This window comes from Amblyomma americanum, chromosome 8 (assembly GCF_052857255.1).
Source record: "Amblyomma americanum isolate KBUSLIRL-KWMA chromosome 8, ASM5285725v1, whole genome shotgun sequence".
Taxonomy (NCBI): domain Eukaryota; kingdom Metazoa; phylum Arthropoda; class Arachnida; order Ixodida; family Ixodidae; genus Amblyomma; species Amblyomma americanum.
The window spans coordinates 36,767,978-36,791,557 of NC_135504.1; the positions used below are offsets into that span (position 1 = coordinate 36,767,978).

General features: G+C 49.2%; 1 protein-coding gene across 2 annotated transcripts in view; it reads left to right on the plus strand.

The window, feature by feature from the left end:
• The first annotated feature begins 1 nt into the window (after position 1).
• The window catches only part of E(bx) (nucleosome-remodeling factor subunit NURF301 E(bx)), a 66,269-nt gene continuing 42,690 nt past the window's right edge, over positions 2-23,580 (plus strand). Inside the window, exons 1-14 of one of the 2 annotated variants that reach the window (XM_077634481.1) lie at positions 2-1,099; positions 5,721-5,842; positions 6,396-6,628; positions 7,920-8,038; positions 10,058-10,397; positions 10,854-11,060; positions 12,168-12,550; positions 13,747-13,987; positions 15,024-15,163; positions 15,679-15,858; positions 18,883-19,104; positions 20,122-20,304; positions 20,864-21,142; positions 22,139-23,217. In XM_077634481.1, coding sequence (XP_077490607.1) covers positions 2-1,099; positions 5,721-5,842; positions 6,396-6,628; positions 7,920-8,038; positions 10,058-10,397; positions 10,854-11,060; positions 12,168-12,550; positions 13,747-13,987; positions 15,024-15,163; positions 15,679-15,858; positions 18,883-19,104; positions 20,122-20,304; positions 20,864-21,142; positions 22,139-23,217 — 4,826 coding nt within the window. The remainder of the gene's footprint in view (positions 1,100-5,720; positions 5,843-6,395; positions 6,629-7,919; positions 8,039-10,057; positions 10,398-10,853; positions 11,061-12,167; positions 12,551-13,746; positions 13,988-15,023; positions 15,164-15,678; positions 15,859-18,882; positions 19,105-20,121; positions 20,305-20,863; positions 21,143-22,138; positions 23,218-23,580) is intronic. The other variant, XM_077634482.1, reaches the window with a different exon arrangement.

A 23,580-nucleotide genomic window follows, 5' to 3' on the forward strand; every position in this document is an offset into this window, starting at 1 on the left:
AATGTCCTCCCGGGGCCGGAGAGGCCGCGGGCGGCCGCCCAAGTCGGCGGTACTCTCGCATAGGCCTAGCTTGCTCAAGAAGCCTCGCTACCTGTACGCTGGCTCCAGCGCCCAGAGCTCGCGCCTGGGGCTGCAGTTGCGCCAGTACGAGAACAGCACGCCCCAGCTCAAGCAGAGACTGCGGGAAAAATCCCAAAAGGTGCGCTCGTTCATTCAGACCGTGCTGGGCGGAGACGACGAGGACAATGACTTGGAGCCCCCGTCGAGTGACGAGAGCGACTACCAGCGCGCCGAGGACGAAGAAGACGAGGATGCGGACTCGGTCGCCAGCTACGAGTCGGACGACGTGAGCGTCTACTCGCAGAGCAGCTACAGCACCATATCGAGCTCGACGCCGGCCAAGCGAAAATGGACCCGGCGGCCGCACAGTCCCGTGTTTCTGCAGGAGCGCGAGATCCCGCCGCTGGCGCTGCCCAAGAGCTCGGAGGATCTGATCTTGCCGACGTGCCACATCATGCGCGCCCTGAGCATCTACGAGACGCTGCGCCACTTCAGGAACATCCTGAGGCTGACGCCGTTCCGATTCGAGGACTTTTGCGTGGCCCTGATGTCGGACGAGCAGTCGGCGCTTCTGTCCGAGGCGCACATCGCGCTACTGCGCGCCATCCTGCGCGAGGAGGAGGCGGCCGGCACGCAGTTCGGTCCGCAGGACCTCAAGGACAGCATCAACGTCCACCTCTACATGGTGGACCCGGTGACGTGGCCCGCGGTGCTGCGCATGTACCTGACGAGCGACACCGAGTACCGGCCCATGCTGGCCGCGCTGGAGCGGTGCGAGTACCCCTTCACGGCGGTGGCGAGCAAGCTGAACGTGCTCGAGTTTCTGTGCGACCAGTTCCTGACCACGGCGCAGGCCCGCGAGGACATCACCAGCGAGGGCGTGGCGAAGCACGACGACCACTGCCGCGTGTGCCACAAGCTGGGGGACCTGCTGTGCTGCGAGACCTGCCCGGCCGTCTACCACCTGGCCTGCCTCGACCCGCCGCTCGAGGATGTGCCCACCGAGGACTGGATCTGCACCGTCTGCCAGGCCAACCAGGTATATGCTAGTTGGCATGTGGCCTCGCATGCGCGAATGGCACGGAGCTGGTGTCTGATCGTGTGTGCCCGACATGGCGAACGACGTGATGATGTTCTGACCTGTGGCTGTGCGAGGTGCTTGCCTGTCAGGGCTGGTGTCGAGGTTTTGTGAGAAGCATTCGAAGCCTGAATGGGCCCGAGTTGTTCCCGAAGAGGGTGATCGTGTGCGATTGTTGTGTCATCGATGTCATGCGTACACATGCTTATGTAAACTTGTTTGGTGCGAAGTATAAGTCACTCTGCTACCATAACGTCGAGTACGTGTGGTGAGGGCGGATGAACCACAAATGCTGATGGTAAAACTAAGTGCGCAGTGGTACGGGTGTGTTTAGTACCACAACTGTGGTCTACTTTCCGTTGCAAGTGTTGCACGGTCACGGTTTATTATTAGAGGCGTGGGAAACCCTTGCAAGTCAAGTAGCTTCGACAACTCTCTCATGTGCCAAGCTTGATCATTTTAGGAGCAGGCTCTTCCATATCTCCGCTGGCACTTTCAGTTGTGAGAACGGCGCATACCTCAGCTCGGGCGTTTGCGGCCAGCATGTAAAGTACTGTGCGAAAGCATTCAGAATATCATCCATTTGCATTGCACTTCCTTGCATTTACAGTGTTGTCGGTGGAAGAAGGCAGTGCCTCGTTTACCATTTGATTAGTTTAGGTTGTGTCGCTAGTTGCCATGGTTTCACAACAAACTTAAGGTGGTCTTCACTGCGTGTCACTTGACGTAAAACGCACGTTCCTTTCATTGCTGTGACAGCAGTTCTGACATGGAAGACACCAGTATCTTCCCTTTTTTTTCCTTTTATGCAGTGCATGCTTTTGTGCATTGATTGTTTTTTTTACATCTCTTTATTTTTCAAAAGCATTTGGCACTGTGACCTCTGTAGCCTCATCTATCAACATGCTCCTTGGATCACCTGTATTGTGTAATTTTTTGTGCTGCACAACAGAACGGCTAGACTTAGTCAACAGCACTGATTGCTGAAGTGTTCTTTCTAGAGACATCTAATGCAAGTCTTTCCTGTCCAGTTTCTTCTTAAAAATTTGTTAAATTTGTCTTGCCTTGCTTTGGCGTTCATCTTTGTCTGAGCGCTTACCAACACCTTATGGAGAAGCTTTGTAAGTAATTTTTTCACAATGTAGAGAAGATTGGTCTGAATGCATGATTTCGAAACTGTCGTTTGCAGGCTTAGGCTACCTAAAAGTGTGCTGGCAGTAAAATTTTATTGCGTGTTCCTTCTTTGGAATGACGTGTTAAGCATAGTAAGCATGTACCACCACGTAGAATTTGCCTGCAGGCAGTAAATAAATTATCATTGAATTTCTTCTTCAATGTAGTTTCAGCAGCAGAGCAGTGTTTGTGACGTCGCAGGCAGGGTTGAGGTCGCGTGAGGCATTACAACATCGTAATCTAATTGCTGCTTTTTCTTTTTAATTTGCCCCAACTGTTACACTGACCTGTCCCAGCGATTGGAGTGACAGCAAATGAACAAACAGCTATTGTACTATAGTTCTTGCATGCTTGCCTTAACCTTAGCCTTATTCGTGGTGTCATAGCCACTGTTGTGCCGCTGGACTCGACCTGGAACTACATGGGAGAAGAAATTAAGTTGTAATTTATTGGGTGCATGCAGGTCAGTTCCGACAAAGGTAGTATGGGGCCATTTGGTGTAACAGTACGCTGCTAAGAAGTTCACAGGACAACATAATGGAGAGGACAAAGTACAATTCGCTTCGAAGTACGTACTTTGTCCTTTTTTTTTATGTTGTCCTGTGAACTTCTTAGCAGCGCACAAGATTCTTTACCAGCGTAAGGTAAATTCCATGTGATGATCCATGCTTACTAATGTCTCCCACACAGTTTCAAACAAAAATAAATGCGTGACAAAAAAAAAATTGAGGCCTGTAAGCCTTAAAACGTGAATGATGATATAGCAACACCTAGCATCTTGCGCGACAGCATTGTGATGAGTAGTCCAGGGAAGGTGGCAGAGGGACCTATCGTTTTCAGCCACTGTTGCAGCTTTCTCTCTCCTCTTTCGCGCTTTGACTCCTTGAGTAGCTGCAAACAGCTGATAAAGAGTGATGTGCTCAGTGGCAGACAAGAGCTGCACATGTCAGCTGCTTGTTATCTGCGTTTCTAAATGCGTGCTTCCAGATGGTGCACCCCGAGCATCACCTCACTGCTTGTCTGCCGTCTTGCTTGCTCTCTTTCCATTTTTTTTTTAAATTTGTTTTAGAAAAACGGGTTGAATTACTTGGTTGTGTAGGGCCTTGTTGTGTGGTAACTGTTATTGATCACCGCAAATAACTAGGGAGGTAATTGTGCGCATGCCGCAATCATAGCTGCAGCAAATGTGAACATGTGATCCGAACTGAATTTCTCTGAAGTATCGTATTTCTATTAAAGGGTTGTTTGTGGATGCTTTTCTTGGTGCTCAAGTTGCAGCGGAAATTTAGCAAACCACTCCCACTTATAGGCGTGACATTGCAATACTTGAGAAACGTCGACAACAAATTGAAGTTGGACTGTATCGACAGATTACCGCATTCTAATGACAAAAATTCTACTTTGATTGAAAACTATGCTCATATCTTTGAACCTTGGAAAGCTGCAAATGAAACAACACCACGTGGTATCAGAAGCAATCCGGGGCACTTCAGTATTGCATCTTTCATTGCCAGTGTCCAACTTCGGGACGTTATACCCCACACAACCATCACAGAAACTGCACCAAGTGTTCCCTGATTCATACCAGGTGATCAGGTTTTATTGCTGTAGGTTTAAAATATGGTTTTTGCTGACCGTGCCTAGAATATCCCAAATGTGTGATGTCTGCCCGAGTAGTGCTGGTCGAAAAAAAATTACTGCACCGACAAATCATAGCTCTCATCGGAACTCTTTGTGGGGCCTGAAATTTAGTTCCGGCTCACTTGCATACAAGTGGTAGAATTGCATTCGCATTGATGCTGGAAATTGGATGACATCGCTATCAAGCTGTTCTGACCACCCTGGTTTTATAGGAAAAAGTGGTACACGTTTGTACCACTGACTTCATGATGAGCCCCTTTATACATATAAGAAAACTTTCATTATAACAGAAAATTGCTGCAAGAAGCATTGTGTGGCTGTTGACTGATGGAAAAGGCTCAAAAGGTCAAATGTTTCAAAACTCGTGATTGTTCTTCCAAAATGTACCTTATCGAACTGTACACATGCACTTGTAGTAAAAACACGCAAAGCACCAAGGGCGCCATGAGCAAAGGATAAAACATACTGAGTGATTTATTGGATAGTTTTCAGCACACAAGAATGTGGTACGTAGGTGCTTTCATTTGCCGGTTACTAATCAACAAATGGTACAGTCTCTATCAAAATTGAGCATTGTGCATTACTGGGCTTGTTAGCAATTTATTCAGGTTATGTTTACACACATATCTGTGAGAGGTTTTTGCCGTTTCTCCTGGAACAAAACTTTTGAAGCCTAGTTTTGTTTGGTACATGTGATGGGTATTACCGAGACTTGCAGGAGAGTTTGCTTGTGGCTCTTTTGCTTTTTCTATTGTTTTTTTACATTGTGTGTTAGTAACAATATTTGAAGCAGTATGGACGTCTTTTATGTAATGAAAAACTGGGAAATAATGGGGCATCACTGATTAATTGGAAGCAACTTTTTTATCACGAATTTTGGTATTTGTCAGCGCCAGTGCTTGGCTCCTTTGTGACACCACATTCAACTCGCTTCAGCATTGGCGATCGTGTGGGCTCAGAAATCTTAGAAAAGTTGGTCTTCTTGAGCCTTACCGTACACTGCTGGTAGCCTATCAGGTTCTCGGTTTTAAACTTTTTTTTTTTCAGACAGACATGGTGTCAACTTTTGTTCCAACTCATAGTACACGCTACTTGATGTCAATTTCCCAACTGGATGAAAATGTCATAGCTGCTACTGGGAAGTATTAAGAATTGTATTCAGTTATGTGACCTTCCATTCGATGCCTGTACACTGAGTTAACAAATTATATCAGTTCTTGGTCTGAAATTTCATGTCTGTACCTCCTTAATGCAACATCCCCTGAAATGCTGGTGGATGAAAGTGTGATGCCTGGCTGTGGTGCGACATTAGCATTTTTTATACAGTTCTTGGCTTGGAATGCATCTGGTTTGACAAACTTGTATGCAGCATTGCACAGCAGTAAAAGCCCTTTATTGCAAGTCCTTGCCCTGTACGAATTTACTTCAAATATGGGCTTTTTACCTGGTGTGAAAATTAGGTTCTTGTCCAATTCGTTCTGGATCATGTCTTCTATTGTGAAAAAGAAGGGTCACAGTGGCAGGGTGCAAGCGCTTTTTGTCACGTGAGGAAGCCAGCTTGGGGTTTTAGAGGAACGGTTACTGATCAAAAAAGACACCCCTTAGTTTTTGTAAGACACTTTAAATTAATTCTTCGGCTTAGTATGAGCATTGCAAGTTTGTTTTTGTTGTTTTAATTTTTGCCTTTATCCCACTTAATGCTCTTTTACGTGATGTACTGTGAGCCTTTTTTCTCTCTCTCTCAATTGTCATTGGATGATGTTTGCAGGTCTCTGGTGTCACAGACTGTATATCGGACATCGAGAAAGGGGGCCTTCTAAGTCGACAAGAATGCCTGGGCCTCGATCGGCATGGCCGGAAATATTGGTTTCTCTGCCGGAGGGTTTTTGTGTGAGTGGCTTCTTTATGGTTCCTCCGTTGTGCGCAGAGAACTTTTAAAACCACCACAAGTTTGATCGCGAAGTAAGGCAAGGACTCTGTTAGCTGACACTGCTAGTGTGCTTCTCAATCACTGTGGGGAATGCACCGACTTGCCCCCTCTGTCCCAGGACAAGCGCAAGGAAACAAAAAAGAACGCATGAAAAACTGACAGAACATCCTTATAGAGTTTCGCTCTACAGAGATGTTAATACATTGCTGAACAGGCAGTCAGTAATCAAGCAAGCAAGAACAAGAAATCCCCGTATTTTTTTTTGTTGGTGGTGGTGGTTTCTGTCTATGGATATGACTGCTACTTGTCAGGTACTCGGTCAGGGGCTTATGGAGTTAATTCATGCCATAATTGCTAGTTGCTAATCTAATTGCTAATCGGAAGTTAAAAACTGGAGGTTTGAAGCCAGCTGCACTGAATTGATGTTTGCGTGCACGTCTTGAGGTCACTTTTGTTTCGAGTATATATGATGCGAATGCCCGCAGAGGCATGGGTTTTTAACGCAGCAGTTAGAAATTCGGTGCGCCCCGTTTGCAGGGAAGGGGAGAACAACGAGGCATTCTACTACTCAACGCCAGCGCAGCTGGAGGAGCTGCTCGACGTGCTCGACGCAGAAGATCTGGAGCTGGACCTGTGCCGGACCATTGCGGAGTTCCGCGAGGAGATCACGCGGCACATGGAGCTCACCGAGAAGCTAACAAACTCCGCCAAGGGAAACCGGAAAACTTACCTGGATGCAGAAAATGGTACTTTGAGCTGTTGATTTTATTTTAAATTACTTTAAATTTGCCACGTTGACGGATCATTGGTAGCTTGTGCACCCCAGGATGATGCTGCAATCTTCACTACTTTGGTATCTTGATGGGAGTGAAGTGAAACTGGCAGTGGAGTGAGATAAATTTTTTTCATGATTGAGTACGCTTGCACATCGTCGTCATCATCAGCCGACCACGCCCACTGCAGGACAAAGGCCTCTCCCATGTCTCTCCAATTAACCCTGTCCTGTGCCAGCTGTGGCCGCCGTATTCTTAGACTTCTTAATCTCATCCACCCACCTAACTTTCTCCACCCCCTGCTACACTTGTCTTCCCTTGGAATCCACTCCGTTACCGTTACGGACCATCGGCTATCTTGCCCTCGCACTACATACCCTGCCCAACCCATTTCTTCCTCTTGATTTCGACTAGGATGTCATTAACCTGTGTTTGACCCCTGACCCTCTCTACCCTCTTCCTGTCTCTTAATGTTACACTTGTCACTTTTCTTTCTATAGCTCGCTGTGCTGTCCTTATGAAACACCTTCCAAGGAGAGCACATCAACTGGCTCAATCACCGCACTGTGTTGTTGTGAAAACCTCAGCCAAATAATACACTTCAACACGCAGTGGAGAACCCACAATCACGCGCGAAAGTTGGCGCGTCCTTCCCGGCGAATTTTTCATGCTCGCACTCTCCTCCGTCGCTCGCACCTGCGTATACATGTTGAGAGATGGCTATTGGTTAGATTCTTTCAGACGTCGGGCAGCTACCATGGCCGCGGCCAATAAGCCACATAGCTTTGGCAGGTCAGGATGCTCTGCCCCAGGAGGTGGGGCCGGCAAAAGAGCGCCGGCCTTCCAGTGTGTAAAATGTTACAAGAGGAGAGGGAAAGACATGAAGATCCTGAAATTGAAATTTTTACTACAGATAACAAAGCTTCTACAAAGCGCATTAAAAAATTCCTCCTGGACAATATTCCTGAAGCAGCGTGCTTTAACATCCCAGGCATACCTCAACTTTATTAGAGCCCCTTTCATAGCCCATTTAAGTTAAACCCTTTTCATTAGCCTTCACGTTTCTGCCCCACAGGTGAGTTCTGGTAAGATGCATCTGTTGTATACTTCTTGCACGGTTAAAAGTTCCAGCTTTGCCGGGGGAGCCTTTGGTCTTCTAACGAGGAGAAGTATCTCCCAGTCTGGGCGCTCGGGGGTGAAATGCGGGGAGAGGGTTCGCCCGGTTCCTGACCCATACACGCCACTGTGTGTTGTGCCTTTGCAGCGGCCCTGACCAAGTTGCAGGCCGAGCGGGCGGTGCAGCGAGCCAAAGAAGAAGAAGAGAGGAAACAGCGGGAGGCCCAGGAGGCTGAAGAAAGACGGCGGATGGAAGAAGAGCATGCGGTAAGAGGCCCTCCCTTCCCCCTTAGACCACTTGGTTTGGGCTGACCTCTGGGGTCCGTATACCATAAAAACCCGCGAATAATACGAACCCGCATATAATACGAGGTGTAATTTGGTGATAGCAAAAACGGAAAAAAGTCTTCATCCGTGTATAATGCGAGTAAGGCAGACGGCTCGAAAACGTTTCGGAAGTCTGGAAAGCCGAGCGTACTCTGATTATTTGTGTACGCCAGCGCGCTGGATACGACACTTGTAGCGGGGGTGCCAAATATCTGGAAGATACACATCGGGCACCGCGCTCGCGTCTACTTGTGTCCCGCGCTGCGAGCGTGCGCAGACCGGTTCCGGCATACTCGTGGGCACGCAGGCACGCACGCGTCGGAAGTGCGTAGTCGGTGCTTTAGCGATGTCGTTGTCGGGTGTATCATCTTATGAAAAGCCCTTGTCAGAGAAACCTTTCTACAAAAGCACGTCTTCGGTACCATCGAGCACGTTTGATATCCAGCATTTCTTGAAGTTACAACCGGTGAGCTCCTCGGGAACGCTAGCACAAGCGTCCGCCGTCCAACTGCACAGCATGGCTAGAGAGGCCCATGCCCGGCGGCAGTAACTGCTGGCTGTCCCTACCTCATTCAGGCCATATAGCAGTGCTTGATGGGGTACCGATGCTTTCGACAGCTATGATCACTTTCCTTTTAAAAGCAGCCAAGAACTGCTTTCGCAGCCGCGATACCATGGGAGGCGTGATCGTCCTGGGCATCGCGAGGTCAGATCAGCGTAGTGACCATGTGTTGAAATTGAAACTGTAGACTTATGCCACCGCTAGATAGCGCCTCCTTTCGCTTGAAGCAAAATCAAGGCAAGAGTAAAATTTCATAACTCATGGCTAGGTGGCTTGAGTCACCGCGTGATTTAAAGGGTTCAGCCTTATCCATCCATCCAGCACGATGGTAACGGCGCTTGACAATAACAAAACCGGAACTGCGGATTGCGGCTGAAAATTGTTTGGATCCGCATATAGTAATGCGAGATGGAAATTTGACATGCTAAAATCCGGGGAAAAAAACGTATTATATGCGGGTTTTTACAGTAGCTCCCTCTCTTGAAGGATAGGAACAGCACATGGATCGTTCATATTTGCATCTACTCCTCAGTTGATTCTGGGTGAATTTCTAGGGAATTCTTTTTGCATCTCGTCTTTCGGTTAGAATTTGCTGCCAGGCCTGCTCTTAGGCTGGTCACTGTTGCTTTATGGTGAAGGGTGGTGTTGGGAAACCGAGGCTCTCTCATGTGAGGCATTACTCCCATGTGCCATCTCTTAGCTTTGCATTAAAGTACAGTTGTTGTCAACATGCAAGTGATTAGTTGTGTGGTCTGTGTGGCATCTGGTCTGTCGGTGAGGGTTTGCTGCCAGGCCTGCTCTTGGGCCGGTCACTGTTGCCTTGTGGTGAAGGGTGGTGATGGGAAACCGAGGCTCTCTTATGTGAGGCATTACTCCATGTGCCATCTCTTAGCTTTGCATAAAAGTACAGTTTCCGTCAACATGCAAGTGATTAGTTGTGTGTTATTTGAATGGGGTTAGTCAACTAGGCTTTGTTGGCCCCTTAGAATTTGATCGTCCCGTAGAAAGGGAAAGTTGCACCCATTCTTATGGCAGTGCATTTAGGGCATGGACAGTGCAAGATTCCAGGTTGCGTTCCGTTGGAGGGTAGAGTCATTTAGCTTACCTGTGGAGACTTTTGTTTATTGTAGACTTACAGCCTTTTTTAAAAAAGTAAACAGACAAAGGGACGTGTTCTTCCTAGCCATGTGCTGGGGCCTTTGTGGCATCAGAGGAGGTTCTTAGTCTTGGATGGGTGAGGATGCGATTAACTTTTACTTTAAGAGATGGAGCACTGGCGATGTGTAATGGCCCACGTGGCATGGGCAAAAATGAAACCTCTTGGGTTTTTTTTTTTTTTACTTTGAAATGGCTGTACTTATGGATTGAGATGTCCACACCTGTGTGGACACCTGCAGGCACTGGCAGCAGCCCACCTGGAAAGTGAGGCAAGACGCCTTTTCAACTCTGATGAAGACGGCTTGCTCATGCCAGCCCCAGTCACATGCGAGGAAGCGTTGGCCCGCCTGAACGCTGCACATCAGGAGGTCGTCGAGGAGGAAATGAACGTCGCGTCGCACGCAAACATGCTGGATATGGACTGTGAGCAGCACCGAGCAGCAGCCCTGTTGGAGCCAAAGCTAGAGCCGATGGACCCGGAGACTGCCCCTGTTCCCATGGAGGCCGAAGAAGTGACCACAACCACTGTCACCACAGTGGTGACCACCACGACCACCAGCACCAAGACGGTTACAGTGGGTGAGTTTGCTACCAAGGTGTTTTGTGTTAGCGTCTGGTGGGGTTGATTGTGGTAATTTCTTTTGGGAAGCGGAGAAGTAGTGGTGTGCTTTGCTTTTCCTTAAATCGGTGGTAAGAACCAAGTGTTTAGCATTGTTTTTGTTCTGCGGCATTTTGAACTAAAAGTACTTGGCTTGAATTTGTGCTCCTTGCACAATGTTTAGTGCCTCCTTGAACTAAATTTACTTGATTTTAATTTGTCTATTGTGGCACGCAATGCTGGAACACTTTGATGGGCTGCTTGCATCTGTGAAGCAAGGGCATTCACTTTATCCTAATAGGCGTGTTTTCATTGAGGGGAAGTGGGGAGATGACTAGGCTGTAGTTCTTTTTTTTTTCTTGATCACAGGCCCTTGCATTTTTTTGTTGTTGCAAGCACTTTGTAACTCGTGCTTGCTCATGTCTGTTGTGGTGCAGTAAAAGTAAAAGACGAGGTGAAGGAAGAACCTGCGGAAACTGAGGCCGACTCCACAGCGCCTGAAACCAAAGAGGGTGAGGAGAAAGATGCCGATTCGGAACAGTCGGGAGCAAACCCTGAAGACGAGGCAGCCAACAAGAAGTCATCCGAGGAGGACAGTGCGAAAAAGGCGGCAGGAAAAGGGGGTGTCAAGGAAGAACCCGAAGGTCTGGCACTTTGCTCTTATCTACTGTTTGCATTATTCGCTACTGGTGTGATCTCTGAAGAGGCAGTCTTATTGTGTTGGTACATTTGAGGTACAGGGTTGTGAGTAGACTTTAGGGAGAAAGAGCTACTTATGGGTGGTGTGGCAAGTGGCTTGTCTTTAGACTGGTTGCCTCCCGAGGGGAACTGATATGGTATACTCGAGAGAAATATTGCCGCGCATATTGCGTATTGCATGATTCAGCGTTGCCACTTGGACCGCAAATGGCCTACCTGTGTGAGCTCTTCCGCAGTTCTATTTGGCACCATCAAGTGACAGGGCACCTGGCAAACGGAACAGAACAACAGTTCAGTTAGTTTTCTGCTCCCATTTTCACCATGGCTGCTGTACAGAATGCTGTTCACGTCGTGAATACTTTTTGTGAACCAGACTCAATGGCCAGTGCCTGTTGTGGGCACTCTTGCTGTGCAATGTTGTTGCAGGCTGTGAAAATGCCACAAAGTTCTGGCTGAATGCTGGTGCCATTTAGCTTTCACGCGGCTGTCCACACTATTATTTTCCAATCCTTTGGCCCACCTTGGGTTGTCTTCTAGCACCCCAAGGTGACAGTCTGAATGTCAGTCACCTGTGTTTGTCAAGCTTCTGTGTGACAGGTCTGCTGCCTTTCTTTTTTCCCAAGTCGACATGTATGGATAATTTTCCGTCGGCTTGAAGGGATTTCGATCAGCTGAGTAGAAATTTCAAACTAAGCTTCACATGAAGTGTCACTGCACTCGTGAGCTTCTTTTTTTTTAAATGTTGCGAAATTCCCCGTAGAACCCATGTATCAGAATCTGGGGCTCTGATTGGGCCATAACTAGAAGACTGGCGGATTCTTATGCCACCTGCGGCGTTTGAGAAAAACTGCTCAGCCCTGCTAAATACAAGCATATAGTGGAGAAACGAAAGATTCAGGGTAGCAGCGATAGCGTGCTGAGCAACGTATGGGTAGTGCCACCCTGAGTCGGACACCGCGAAGTGGCCTCGAGGAATGGCTGGGTTTCGAAGCGGACTTTCTTAACTGATATGATGGAAAAACTCTTGGCTTGGCCCTTCTTTTGCTCTGCAGGCCCTCGGTCCTCCATCGTGACCCGGTCCAAGACCGGTGCACTGGTCCCCCGGAGCTTTGCCCACGACTCGACCAGGTCTTCGACGGGGTCTGCCAAGAAGTCGGGGGGCGCGTCAGACAGCGACAGCGACTCTGTGTTGGTGCTCACCAAGGACGGTGAGATCTCGAGGGTGACGCGGGGCAAGGCGGCCAGCGGGGGGGCGGTGCCGCTCAACTCTGGCTCGCTGCTGTTCAAACTGGGCATGGAGGGCAGCTACCGCAGCTTCACCAACCAGTACAACAGCAACACGCTGGCCCTGAACAAGCACCAGCATGCCGAGGACAGGGACAAGCGGCGACACCTGTCCCACAAGTTCTCACTCACGGCGGCCTCCGAGTTCAAGGTGGGGGTTCGGATGGCATCGTAGATGCTTACACTGTAAGCAGAAAGGAGTAAACTGTCCTCTATCGCGCTCTCTTTTAACGCCCCGTTAAGGGCCCTGTGTCGGCGCCGTGAGCGAAAAATCGCTCCTCCTCCTCGCAATGTACGCCACTGCCCCAACAGATAGCGCGCGACGGCAGCGCAAGGAAGGGGACGCCTGTCACATATTTCGGTGGACAAACCCGGACCACGCCACAAGGCAAGAAAAATGAAATGAAAATTGGTTTTAACATTTAAGGAAAGCAAGTGAGGCCTGTCTCACATGTCTCTGTGGACACCCGAACCCCGCCGGAAAGGAAAGGAAGTGATGCGTCTGACATATCTCTCATTCGGGCACAGTAGGCAGTGGGGCCATGCGGGCACGCGGGAAGCACGCGGTGAGCGGTGAACAACGCAGCGCACATCCAAAGCGCGTTCACCACGATTCTTGCGGCTTGCTGCCCGTTCGTTCGGGACGGAAGCTATGCTGGCGTTCATGGCATTGGGTTTGTCGAGAAGGCTGTGCCGACGAACTACAACTGCAACTTGAGTCCCGCGCGTTTTGGCAAGGCGACTGGCAGCGCTTCTACGTGGTTTGCCAATCCGCGCGTCCGTTTCACCGTACGTAACAGAGCGATTTGTCTAATGAGTGATGGCGTTCCGTGGACTGCCTGGCAGTGCTGCAACACGCTGTCGCGTTCCACTCTTAAAGGCGAAGCTTAAGCGTCCTCCAATTTTTATATATATATATAGGTATATTCGTGTTTAGAGTATAGTTTTGGTTAGGGGGCCACAAGCCCTGTTGACAAGGGGTTAAAAAAATTGCGCTAGCTATTTGGTATGTGCATGCCTGGTCATTTGTGCATACCTGGCATTGAGTTCATTTTTTTTTTTTAATTGCATAAATTCATTCCAGGTCTTCCATCCACAACAGAGTTTTGCAGCCCAAATTTTGAGCGCTCCTTGCAGAGCTGATCTGCATAGCAATCCAGGTCCAGTTTTACCTGGACGGCAAAAAAGTGGACCTCCTTGTGTATGTCACTTTTTGTAATCTTCATTGGAGGGTGCTCGGTCACCGACGGCAACGATGACAGTGCTGGGGTTTCACTGAATGTGTTCTATGCAACTGTGAGCTGTGATTCTCTTTTGTTCATGACGTCCTGTGTGTGGTGTTTTCAGTGGGGCGGTGCAGTGCACGGGAGCCGGGCGTCCCTGGTGGGCACCCTGCGGCAGACGCTGCTGCAGCTGGAGAGCAGCATCCCCGCGGCGCTGCTCCACCCCAACTGGGCCATCCACCGGGGCAACTGGCTGCGGGCCGTCAACATGTGCACCTCCCCGCGCGACTTCTCCCTTGCGCTGGCCATCCTCGAGGCCTCGGTCAAGCCCGTTCTCTTCAATGCCGCCTGGAGCGACTCGCTCGGTACGCTTCTTGGGGCTGGTCTTATGCCAAGTTCAGCGGGTTGTTGACGCCCCGTGTTCTCTTATCAGTGGGCATCATGTCCTGGTACAGAGAGGCAAATAATTTCCTGACATTTTGCTGCCCAAGCTACCTCAAGTCATGTGATTGTGGAGATCTCACTTCCTAGGGTGTCTGCTACACTCAGAATTTTCACTATACAGGTTGCTACTTTGCGGTCGTACGAGTTCATTTAGCAGTGAGAAATGAATTAGTGCATTGGAGCCGCCGCGATGGCAGAGTGGTTACGGCTCTCTGCTGCTGGCCCAAAAGATGCGGGTTTGATCCCGGCCGCGGTGGTCGAATTTCGATGGAGGCGAAATTCTAGAGGCTCGTGTAATGTTTGATGTCAGCGCACATTAAAGAACCCCAGGTGATAGAAATTTCCGGAGCCCTTCACTATGGCATCTCTCATAGCCTGGGTTGCTTTGGGACGTTAAACCCCCATAAACCAAACCAAACCATTTAGTGCATTGGTTTTGCAGCACACACTTGCAAAAATTGAAACTGTGCGGAATGGGTGTTGTGGGCATGGGAACTTATTTGGTTGGTCTCATAATGTTTGCCTCTTGAGGTGGAGTGCTAAGGCCATTGAATTAAGCTGAACTCGTCTTGTGTACATGAATCTGCGGCAACAGTTAATCTGCACGTAATTGAACTGAGCAGGCTTTAATATGGTCCCAGCTTTCATAGTGTTTAATTTGATGCAGGCAGAAGTGGCTGCAGGATACTTAGCTGGCAGTAAATGTTGGGCATCAGATGGTCAGTCTGCAAGTGCCTTTCTTTTGTATTGCTGTCACTTTTGCATGCTGTGGTGATGGCCGAGGAAGGAACTTTGTCGTCGCCGGAAGCTTTCTTCTTTGGCAGCTGGTTAGGATTTAAGATTTTTACAGGACTGCGAAGTACAGAGATTTGTGATGCAAGTGGTGGGACTAAGCGTGTTTTATCAGTTGCTTCGTTCGCTGTACTCATGCATGCTTGCGCACGTGTGTTGCTGCAGGTCACACGCACCTGTGGCGAACCACAGCGGCCGAGCGAGAGGAGAAAAAAAAGCTAGAAAAGCGAGAGCGGCGGGAGCTCATGGAGGAAGAAGTGGACCGCAGTGTCTGGGTCAAGTACACACTGGGGCTCAAGCACCAGGTCAGTGCTGCCACCTCGCCATGGTGCTTAAATATTGGAGATTGTGTTGTGACATTGGTACGGTGGATTGCGAGTTTGCCATACAGCAGAACTTTTCTAATTTTTCTTCTTTAGTTCTTTACTACCTCCCAGTTTAACAAGGGCATGTACTGTTTCTTGATGAAGCTGTGGGATACTGTGAATCTATTCTTCTTTGTGCCATGTGGGTGCCTTGCTTTGCGAGGCAGCGAGTGTGGCCGTAGCTTTGGAGTGCAGTTTCATGTAAATTAGAGCCCTTCGCATGCTAATGGCTCCATCCGGTGCACTTAGCAAAGTGCGCAAGGTTTGAGGTTTGTAGCGTATGGTTGAGTGGGTGCTGCCAGTGCATATACCATCACATTGGTAGGCCTCTTCTATGGTATCTGGTCATCTGCGTGCACTTGTGCCCAGCGGAAGTTTTTGATGCAGCATTTATTTCATTGCTGCTTCCTTTTGCTGACTGCCTTGTGCCCCCGTCCCCTGTTGAACCCGACCAGGTGTGGAAGCAGAAGGGCGAGGAGTACCGCATCACGGGCCAGGGGGGCTGGCAGTGGCAGAGCTGCACGCGCCAGGTGCGCCATGTGCCGGCACACACGGTGGGCCTGCGGGCGGGCCCCCACAAGGTGGTCATCGCACTGCAGCGAAATGCCGAACCCAGAGCAAAGGTGGCTACCGAGGTGAGCACTGCTGCTGCTGCTGCCAGAGTTTTTTTCTTTCGTTAGAGTTTTTTATGCAGATAAGATTGCAGACTTGGAGGTGCATTGGTAGTAACGGCTTCTCGAGCTGTGCTTGGGAGACCAAGCTGCTTTGAGCTCTATGGGGAACTTGAATTCATGTTCTCTGTAGGAGAGGGTCAGGGTGCAGTGTTGATTGCATATATGCCCCTGTGGTAAAAGTGGCTGTGTCTGCTTGGATAGATGTGAAGCACAGTGGGTTAAAGGATTCTGCTACTCTTCACTCAGGCTGAAAGCAAGGCTAGTAGTGCAAGCGAGGAGCAAGAACCGATCAGGCATTTTGCCTTGTATCATCAGTTTAGCTCTAGTTTTATGGTAGAGCCACATTTTTGCGGTGATGGAGTCGTCATTTGTGTTTATCGGAAGCACGAGCTTAAATACCTATGGGTCAGTGTCGCTTAGAGTATTTTTTTTTTTTTCACTTATATGTGTGTGTGCATTGTTTGCTATACTTATTAGCGTGAGCAGCTTTTCAAGCATTAGTGGCTTGCTTTCAAAAGCGCGGTAAATTTAGAGGCAGTGGAAGATGCACGTCAAGTGCAGCAGCATGATTTGTGATGCTGTCTAAGACATACCAGGTAACGCAGAGGGCTTGCGCAACATGCACAAAATTAATTTGAATGAGCATCAGCAGTGGTGGCAAGCTGAGCAAGTGTAGCAAGGCGGGCTATGGTCATAATGATTCGAGAACTTGGCCACATACTATTTATTGCATTCAAAAGTTTACTGGACGCATGTTCCCGAAAAAAATTTTACAACACCTCTGCCTCGTTAGTTAGTCACTTGGTGTTGCTACCCCCTCATACCTTGACACATTTCGTCCTTCTGGATTACGTGACTGCAGCGAAATAAGTGTTTTTCTGCATACTTGTGCCCCATAAGCCTTAGATCGCGATAGTACATGATAGCCAAAAAACCTCTGAAGGTTACCATGCCTGTCTATTGCCACATTCTGCGATCGCCGTTTGTGGTAATGGGCTTCCGGTTTTATTTTACTGCTTCTGACCACAAGCAGCCTCACAAATGCTGCTCACCTTCTCTTGCTTAGAGGCAGGTGAGAGCAAAGGCTGTGTTGTACATCCCTGTGGAGTTGTTTGAAACAAAGATTGTGTGCGCGGGCAGAGAGCTTTACAATTTTGCGCTGCAGCTCTAAGAAGTGAAATTTGTGTGGTGACGTGGGTTGGTATTAGTGGCAGACCTAGTGGCTGTTGAAGACAAGTGAATCACACAGGCCACATTACATGAAGCGTAAGCTTCGTTGCCACTGGCTAAAAAAAAATTAATTTCAGGATGTCTGATTTATGAATAATTCTACCTACTTGCACTCTAGATGGCAATTCTGTCACTGTTGTGCTCACGTGCCTAATCTCATGCATGCCAAAAATGTATACAGCAGAATGTCGGTGACACGAATCTCACGGTGTCGCGAAAAAATTCGTATCATCCGAAATTTTGTATCATCCAAATGAACAAAATTCGTATGCAGAAGCGTAAAAAATTCGTGCATGCAGATTTTGTTTACGGCTGTTGGGATTTATTCACGGCCGTGTGGCCACGCTACTCGCGGTGCTTAGTGCTCGAGGGTGCGATTTCGGCGATGTGAAGGCCCCGCTTAGTGGTCGAAGGTGCGATCGCGGCTTGTGTGTTCGTATCATCTAGTGTGGCGCGGCAGAGAGTTAGGAACATCCGTAATTCTACACATTATGCAGAATGCACTCCGGCCGGGGAATTTTACAAATTCGCATCATCGCGAAATTCTTATCACCGAGATTCTACTGTATGTATATATTGCATTCAGGTACAGTAGAGTTAAGTGAAGTTTTCAAAATATAGCAGCCAAAAACTGTCAGTGACCAACTGAGCTTGGTATGTGCTATTGCTTGTAAAAGTGATAGTCATAAACACGCTAGGTTTCTGTATTGATGGCCTCACTACATTGAAACAAGCAGTAAAAGTGAAGCGCACAGGAAAACGTGTACAGCAAAGCCTTGTTGATTCGGGCTGGCAATATGCTGGTGTTAGAGGCTCGTTAATTCAAATACACCTCAGTTCATACCATTTAATTTGGACAGGCTGCCATCTGGGGCGGGGTCAAGGGGCCATGGCACTGAAAAAAAACTTTTCAGCCTGGCTACGTAGTTTTGGATGCACTTTCCTGAACTTTGTGCCAGCCCATGGCAACCATAGCAACTGCAGTGATCGGTAGGGCAGCCGAGCACACAGTTCAGGTGTTGATTGGCATGTCGCTGACCTTTCTCCTTGGAAGGCGTCTCTCCATTCCTGTACCAACGTTTCCCTCGATTCTGTCAGCATGGGTCTTCCAGCGTGCTGAAGCAGCGCTCGTCACGTGCTGTCCGCAGTTTGCGCTGTGGAGCCTCCTCACATGTGACGGTGCTGCCTGTGAGGAGTCTCCACTGCTACTGTGTCGCTCTGTGAAACAGGCCACAGAAACCTTTGCCATTTTGGAGTAGGCCGCCTTCGAAATTCCCGACAGTGTGCATGCAGTAAAGCATTTGATGGGACTACGAAAAATTGACGTAGCCGTGCAGTTTTCATCTCGGAAGCAGACAACGGTGGTCGTCCAGGTCTTTACCAAATAAATTTACGACGACGCAAGTGGTTTTTGGCAGGTTTTCGGGAGATGTCTTATTATGCGGCCTTCCGATTACTAAAGACCTTGTTCTCGGTCCCTGGAAGTCCCAATTATTGACGTTTTCCTGTACTTGCTTTGCCCCAGTAGGGTGCAGGCTAGGCCTACAGCCACAAAAACTGCCTGCCCAAGAGTAGCTGCAACTGGCCGGAGAGGGGCGTTTGCTTCCCTCACTCTGCTGTGTGTTTGAACTTTTGTCTTACAAAAACCTGACGCCACTTGGCTTGCTCGTGAATAGGCTGTGGTGTTGTGAGATCGCACCCAATCTCGGGCATGCGACAAGCTGCTGGCTTTTACACCTTTGTGAACCTGTGTAGGCTGCAAAGGAAGGTGGGGAGAATGCCGAAGTCAAGAAAGAGGAAGGTGCGGCTGGCGAAGGCGCGAAGCAGCCCTCAGAGTCTGGGGCGGAGGCGACAAGAGAGGTGAAGATTACGGGCGAGACCCTGCTCAAGGCAATGCTGGCATCCCGTGCCATGGTCGTGGAGCTGGTGGACGTCTCGGAGTCCCTCTCGTCACCTGTCCGGACTCTGTACCCAAAGGTGAGTAGGGTAGAGTCTAGACTGCAAGAGCAGGTGCTGGTGTTGGAGAAGAAGCAGTGGTCATACATAGCCCTTAGTTCCTTAGTTGCGTGCAACCGTGGCACCTGCCATTGTCAGGGCAAGGAATGTTGTGGCATAATTAGGGCCTGCAGTTTCCTGCAGCGGAAAATTTAAAATTCCGTGAAGTGAGAACAAATAATCAGAAATATTTAGCAGGAATCCCACGCATTACTGCATGCAGCCTTTTGCGAGAAGCGACCGTGTGCTTCACCTCGATGGCCCAAGGCCATTGAGAGGTTGGCTTTTCCTTGCAGCTCACAGTCCCAGTGGGTAAACTTGCTATCGAAGAATAGCAAAAAGAAAATTCTCTCTGTATTCGTAGTTTGGCTCCAAATATAACGCGAGGTGTTCTCTGAAGCAGACTAATCAAAGAAAAAAAAAGAAACTGTCATTATATCTGTGCAAATATAGTAGTAGTGCTTTGGATAGGTGTGAGTATCGTGACTCGTCTCCTAGAAGTGTGCAGGCATGCTGCTGTCAGCGACACGGCACTTGTTACGGTAGCTTACTTGAAGAGATCGAGGAGTAAGTGTGCAAAGCTGGCAGAACTTTTCTGTACCATGTTCTGGTGTAACACGTTTCGTCAGGTTTTGATGAGGGAGGTGTGCACCTTTGTGAGCGGATGCGGGACGTTGAATGCATGCCTGCAATGGGACATCACATGTTTCTCGACAAACCTAACTTTACCACACCTCTGCTTTTGCGCCGCCATGGGCTTCTGCTCCTACTGTCCAAGCTTCTGATCTTTGCTGCACGTTCCGTTATCGTTAGTAGATGCTCCTGTTAGAAAACCACCATTGTCGTGCTACTGTTTGGGTGGAGGTTCGTACAAATCGTTGTTCTGCCCCCGTGTTGTGTGTAAGCTGCGGCAGATTTAGAAAAGTGGCTTTCTGTGTTGCTTTTGGAAGGCCACTGTAAAACACTTGCTTACCTCGTTCACTTTGTCTTCTTTTGCAGGTGGCCAAACCGACCAAGATAGACGGGTTTCTGGAACGCCGGTTGAAGCTGAAAGAGCTGGAGGACAAGATGGCTGAATCTGCGAGGGTCAAAGCTGAGCCACATGTGGACGTGGAGACCGTCGAGTTGCCTGCCAAAGCTGCCAAGCCACTCATCAATGGCATGGTGGCGACTGAAGAACCGGTGAGCACTTGAGTTCATGGCTCGGGGTGTTATCAGAAGCACTCATTTCGCACATGATGTCAGCACCTTTCTAGGAGACTTGGCAGTCAACTGCGTTGAATATTGATGAGTGCTTGGTGTGTATAAGTTATGGTGCAGAATGCCATGTTTGATGTTGATTTTCCGAGACGGCCAATTCGAATCAATAAGATTTCGGAACAAAGTACATATTCCAGACGAATGTCATAGAAGGAAAGTGTGTGTATCATTAACACCGCCATGCCTGGTGATGTACGTTTGGAGGCAACTTTTAAAAAAATGCAAAGTACAAGGATCTAAAAATTGAAATGCCGAGACGTGATACAAACAGCAGCTGTAGTGCTAGTCATAATAGTCGTAATCATGACTGGAGAAGCGCAAATGTTACAATCTGTCGCCAACAGAAAGACATGCTTGGGCGATCTGTGGACATCATCTGTTGATGCATAACGCATAATAGCATTTTATTAGGCTCCTAGGAAGAATGTGCAAACCATTGCGGTTACATAATGGTTAGGTCTGGTTCCGGTCTCCCTTCCAGGCTCTGGACATTGCAGAGAAGGTGAGGCATTGCTACTCTCCCATATGCCGCCGGAACACAGCAACACCTGGTACGAGTGGCTGCTACTCGACCGCCTGCCGTGCCACCAAGGTGCTGGCTAAGGTAGTGGCCAACCACAACAGCGGCCGGACTTCGTCGACCGCACTGGGTGCCGAGCATGCGATGGCCAACGGGGAAACCAAGCCAGAGGTCAAGCAGGAAATCGTGTCACCCGTCAAAATGCAGAGCCTCTTGAAGCCGGCTGTTCAGGTAGACGAGGTGAGGAGAAGATGGGCATGTGTTAGAACTGAAATGCACTCTTGAAATTTTCGTTGTGCAGTAGACCCTTATCGACATGTCTTCTAAAAATGGGGGGAGGGGGGGGGGGGGGGGGGACCATATTCGGAAAAATGATCCAAAACCACTATTATTTTGAGTAATGTTAATTAGAAATATGCACAAATGGAATTGATTGACACGTTCGCTTCCTATAAGAGCAGCCACCGCTCGGCTCAAGATCGGAAGAGATCTCAAGTGTTTGTAGACTTAGATCGGCATTTGCATGGTCCTAAGCCTGAAAGAAAGTGGGGTCTGTTAGGTAAACAGAACATCTTCATTGTCACTGTCATCTTAGGATGCTGCATCCCACCGCATTTATCCACTGCAGAAAAGCCATCCTGGCAGCTGACTGCTGCTGCGCTTTTGCTTTTTGTTTCATGTGCGTCTAGGCGCAGCCTGCTCGAAAGTACTAGTACATGCACGGGCATCGTTTTTGGATGCTTTGCCCCATTGCACCAAACCACTGCTGCAAATCCCCCGCCTCCAGGCTCGGCTCGCTTGTATGTTAGAACATTTGTGGTTCGTCGCTAGAGGTTCCATCTGATCAGATTTTGGCGAAATTGTGAAGATACTTACCGTAGATAGTATTCAGCAGAAGGAAAACACTTGTATTGTTTATTATTTTGAGTGCATGAACACATGCAGTGATGTTCTGCTGTACATTCACATCTGTGAGCTACTGGTGGATTAATTTTCCTGTGTGCGTGTGTGCGTGCATGCACGCGTGTGTGTGTGTGTGTGAGAGAGACACTGAGACTGGTGAAACATTGACACCACATTCTGTTCTAAGGTAGCAGTGCATAAAGCACCCACACATTTGTTTCATTCATTTGCATTTTTCATGAAAAGTACAAAGAAGCACAATGTGATAAGTTTCACAGCTGGCTATTGTGGTGTGTATTTGTGCGCTGATCCTGGGGCATGCATGTCTTGCAGGTTAAACAGACTGTGGTCCAGGAGACCTTGACCACCACCACGACCACGGTGTCCCGAACCACTGTCACGACCACCAGCACGACTAGCACTGTGGTGAAGCGCGAGCCGGAAGAGCTGCCCGAGGTTCCTGAGCCGTGCAACGACGTCGAGATGACCACAGTCGCAGCCGAGGAGGTGGTCGAGACAGACGAGTCCGAGCATCTGCCTGTCGAAACTGCCGCGGAGGAGACGGTGCTCACGGAGCCTGCCGCAGAGGAGGTTGTCTGTGGTGATGAGGCATCGGTCGAAGAGTCTGTTATGTCTGCCGAAGAAGACCAGACAGCATCTGTTGACGAGGAAATGGCCAGTGTTACAGATGAGAAGCCATCTATTTCCGTTGAAGACAAGACGTCTGTTCCTCCGAGAAATGACCTGTGTGCAGCCGGTGAAGGGGGGCCGTCAGCATCGCCTGTTGTGGAAGGTGGTGAAAGGCCTGCAAATGTTGAGAAGGAAGTTGTACAGGGTGCGAAGGTGAGTGAGAAAGCTGCACCACCTGTCAGTAATAACATTGATAAGAAAAACCTAACCTCGGAAACTTCCGGTCAAGTGTCAGCAGCAGCAGAGTCGCCTTCTGGGACCCAGCAGACCAGTGCAGTGGTGGAGACTGCTGAGGTCAAACCTGAACCCGAAGCCCCAACCACAAAAGCCGAGCCTTCCTCAACAACAACCACAGCAACCACGTTCACAAAAACTGCGTTGGCCGCAACAGTTGCTGCATCATCCACCAGCGGTTCAACGGTGACGAAGGTGGCGGGGGCCGCCTTGGCGGCTGCAGCAACTGCATCGAGGCTGTTGACAACTACGTCCGTGGGTAATGGCAAAGCCGTGAGCACCATGATGACGACAACAACGAGCAACAAGGTGTACCTGGGCAAGATCACCAAGGTGACCAAAAAGGTGAAGAAGAACAAGGGCACGCTGCCGCCGTTTTGCCGCTTCCAGACGTTTGCCAGCAAGCAGCGCAGCATAATGGTCCTGCCCCAGCACGAGCTCCGCAAGATGGCACGGAGAGGCTCCCTTCGTGAAGCTACGGGCTTCAGGTTGGTGCTACTCTGTACTTTCACCTCTAAGTTGGAACCCCCCCCCCCCTTTAGAGTGCAGCTCTTATATGCACGTTCTCGGGTTGAGCGGCATGCCTCACCGTCATTGTAACCGAGTGCGAGGAGGAAGTGGAGGAGGGGGGTACGGTGGTAGAGTGAAGGCAGGTTATGCATCAGCGTCCCACCGCACCAGAGACGGGTGCTGCATCATCTGCTCACTGGTAACGTATATGCAGCGAGCGCATCGCAAGGAGTGCCAGTTGTAGCCGTCACTCGCTCAGAGATGGTGCCAGGCACCATGAAGTGAGGCTCAGCGGCGACAGATCGCGGAGCATGCTGCCCAAGCCAGGACCCAGAGCCGCT